The 3,557-nt window shown below is 27.4% G+C and overlaps 1 protein-coding gene across 1 annotated transcript in view; it reads right to left on the reverse strand.

Annotated features, from left to right (window-relative positions):
* The window catches only part of LOC113061950 (A-kinase anchor protein 9), a gene marked incomplete at its 5' end in the record, with an annotated part of 34,314 nt that extends 33,022 nt beyond the window's left edge, over positions 1–1,292 (reverse strand). Inside the window, one exon of the mRNA XM_026231458.1 lies at positions 1,043–1,292. Within this exon, the coding sequence (XP_026087243.1) occupies positions 1,043–1,292 (250 nt within the window). The remainder of the gene's footprint in view (positions 1–1,042) is intronic.
* Between the last annotated feature and the right edge of the window lie 2,265 nt (positions 1,293–3,557).

Here is a 3,557-nt window from a genome sequence, read left to right on the forward strand (position 1 = left end):
GACGCCACAATGACACCCAAACTTGAATTTTAAGAGACATTTGGAACGTAAACAAAAGCAAATCACATTTTCATTTATATCTGGAAAAAACACAAGGACTTAAATGTTAGTGATGTTATTGTTACCTAAAACTAAAAACTATTAAAATTAAGTTTTTATAAAAATGTATATAATCAAACAAATTTTAATATAGGAATTTAAAGTAAAAGTGAAAGTAAAAAACAGTAAACTTAATAAAATAATTTTAATTTAAAGGATTCTTAAAAACAAATACAAATAAAACACTTCCTTAAACAAGATTTATCGAAATTATATATATATATAAATAAAAAAACATTAAAAAATTATGAAATTATAAATTAAAAAATTTGATTAACGGCAGTGTTGTTCCTGTTAACTAAACTATTAAAAGTTATTTTCATTATTGCAATATAGCTAAAATAAAATAAAACAAAAATATAAACAGAGATAACTTAAGATTAAATTTAAAATAAAGATTAAAAATGGTTAAATAGCCAACAAACTGAAATAAATAACGAAGTGGAACTACTAAAATTACTAAAACTAAATCTGAAATAAAAATAAATAAAATAGATTTTTTTAACTGAAACTAAAACTCTAAAAACAGCTAAATTAAATACTATCACATAATAAAATTACTTCGTATTAAAGTATACAATATACTATTTTTAAACACTATAATAGTATATTAACAATACTAAAATAATACTACTAATAGGAAACTACTAAAAATGACACTAAATTGAAATATTAAAACTAAAATATTTATAATAGTATTTAATATGATATTATTAAATACGGAACCGCATATGTATTTACAAAAATAAATAATAATAATAATAATAATATAAAAAATCAGTTATTTTGTGCTGTTGAGTTTAGGCCTTGAGAATGAATCCTGATTCAACCTATTAATGAGTTAATCATACTGCAGCAGCTCTGATTTGATAAATAATAATAATTCATCCATTATTTCTGTGAGACGTGGACCAATGGCAGTGTGTGTGGTCATGTGACCTACGCAGCTCTCGAGGCCCCGCCCCCTCTCTCATGGCGTGGTGCTGGCGTGACATCAGCTCTCGCTCGTCCTGTATCTGCACACGCTCCTGCTCCAGTTCACGCAGACGGCTGGCGGTCATCATCAGCTCCTGCTCCAGACGCAGCTGTAGCTCGGATCGCTCCCGAATCTGCTGCTCCAGCGCCAGACGCTCACCTGTGTAGCCGTCAATCACACCTGGGCACACACACACACACACATCAGAACTGCTCCATCACACCTACAGCGCTCTCTGTGTCTCAGTTCTGCGTGAACAAACACAACATTATTATTATTATTATTATTAGGGTTTTCAAATGTACCGACATAAGTCCTGAAATGTAAAAAATGTGACAATACCAGCATTTCCTGCTGAAATTACTCACATTTTTTACATTTCAGTATTGATATCAATAGACAACCCCTCATTATTATTATTATTATTATTAAATAATACAGGTTTAAAACAGCATACAAATAAATTAAATTAATATAAATAAATTACAAATAAAGGAAACATTATTATTGGTAATATTACTATTAATAATAATAATAAATAACGTTTGGTAAAACATGATTTTGGGGTGAACAAATAAAATAAGATATATTTTTAATTATTATTAAATTATATATGTTTGAAACAAAAAAGTAAATAATTTTTGGGTGGACAAACAAAATATAATATTATTTATTATTACATATACTTATTTAGAATTTTACTAATTAAAGCTAATTAATCATTATTATTTAAATAAAACTATTATTATTATTATTATTATTAAATAACATGTTTGTATTAAAAATTAAATAAAACATCATTATTATTATATATTGTAAATTATATTATATTACATAGATTATATTGATATTATTAAATAAATAAATGTATAAACATTTATTACTATTAATAATAAATGCTTGGTACAACATGATTTTGGGGTGAACAAATAAAATTAAAAACTATTATTATTGCTATAATTAATATATGTTTGAAACAAAATGAGGGAGAGTAAATGATTTTTGGGTGGATTTGAAGATTATTATTATATTGTTTATTATTATTATTATATATAATAATTATTAAATACTTTACTAATTAAAAAAACTAATCATTATTATTTAAATAACACTATTATCATTATTATTATTAAATAAAAAATTTGTATTGTAATATTAAATATTTATATTGATATAACTAAATATAAAAATGTTTTTAAAAAATCATTGTTAACAATAATAAATGTTTGAAAAGCATGAGGATGAGTAAATGATTTTTAGTTGAACAAACCCATTAATTTCTTTGCATAATCAACTAATAATAATAAAAAACAAGCCTTTATTTTTGAGCTTGAGTTAATATCTGTTTTTGTTTGAGGTAATTTCAGACAGCTGATATAAAATATAGCATTGCATTGATTTGCATGTGTGATGTAAAGGACAGAAACACACACACACACACACACACACACACACACACACACACACACACAGGATCTGAACGTGACAACAAAGCGTTTCTGTCCTGAATCTGTTCCAGGTCACTGATCCTCCTCTCGTTCTCCCTCATCTCTTCACACATTCATGTTTCAACTGGGAATATTTATGAAGAAAATAAAACTGTAGAGAGACCTGAAGTCCTCAAACTCATTTCCTGATGGTTTTACTGTGGCCTGTAAACAGCTGAACACACACACACACACACACACACACACACAGATAAGACACTTTAGATCATGAATATGAGAGATCTAACACTGTTTAAGCTCATTTGCAAATGAAATGAGGTCACAGAGAGCGATCAGAGTAACAAAAGAGCTTCACACGGCACATATACACACACCACCAGCAGACAACCTGAATGAGAACAGATCAGTCTCTATATGACCGCTAAAGCACTGATCCTGAAAACATCAATATTAGCATCATACTGTACACACAAGAGCAACTGTGTGAAGCTGAACTCACTAATAGAAGACCTTTATCTGTTCATCATCACTCGTTCAGTGCTTTATTTGAAACACTGACTATATAAACCAGCAACAGATGAGCACAGAATGTGTTTCTCCTGTTTAAACGTGTGCTAGAGTGACGGATTTCTCCATTGCTTTCGCTACTTCTGTAGCATTTCAAGGATGAAACTGCCTTTTAAAAACACTGAAAGCACATTATTTAAAAAAAAAAATAGAATTAAAATACAAAATTTACAAAAACAAATAACTAATAAATAATTAATTTTAAAAAAAATGACAACGTGAATGATTAAAAAATACTTATTAAAAATATATATAATCATACAAATTTTAATATATATATATATATATATATATATATATATATAATATATATATATATATATATATATATATATATTAGGGGTGTAACGGTTCACAAAATTCACGGTTCGGTTCGATACGATACACTGATGTCACGGTTCGGTTCGGTTCGATACGTTTAGATACAGCAAAATGTAAAAACATCTCAACTTTTCAGAATGCCGCAA

Source organism: Carassius auratus, chromosome 44 (genome assembly GCF_003368295.1).
Source record: "Carassius auratus strain Wakin chromosome 44, ASM336829v1, whole genome shotgun sequence".
Classification (NCBI taxonomy): Eukaryota; Metazoa; Chordata; class Actinopteri; order Cypriniformes; family Cyprinidae; genus Carassius; species Carassius auratus.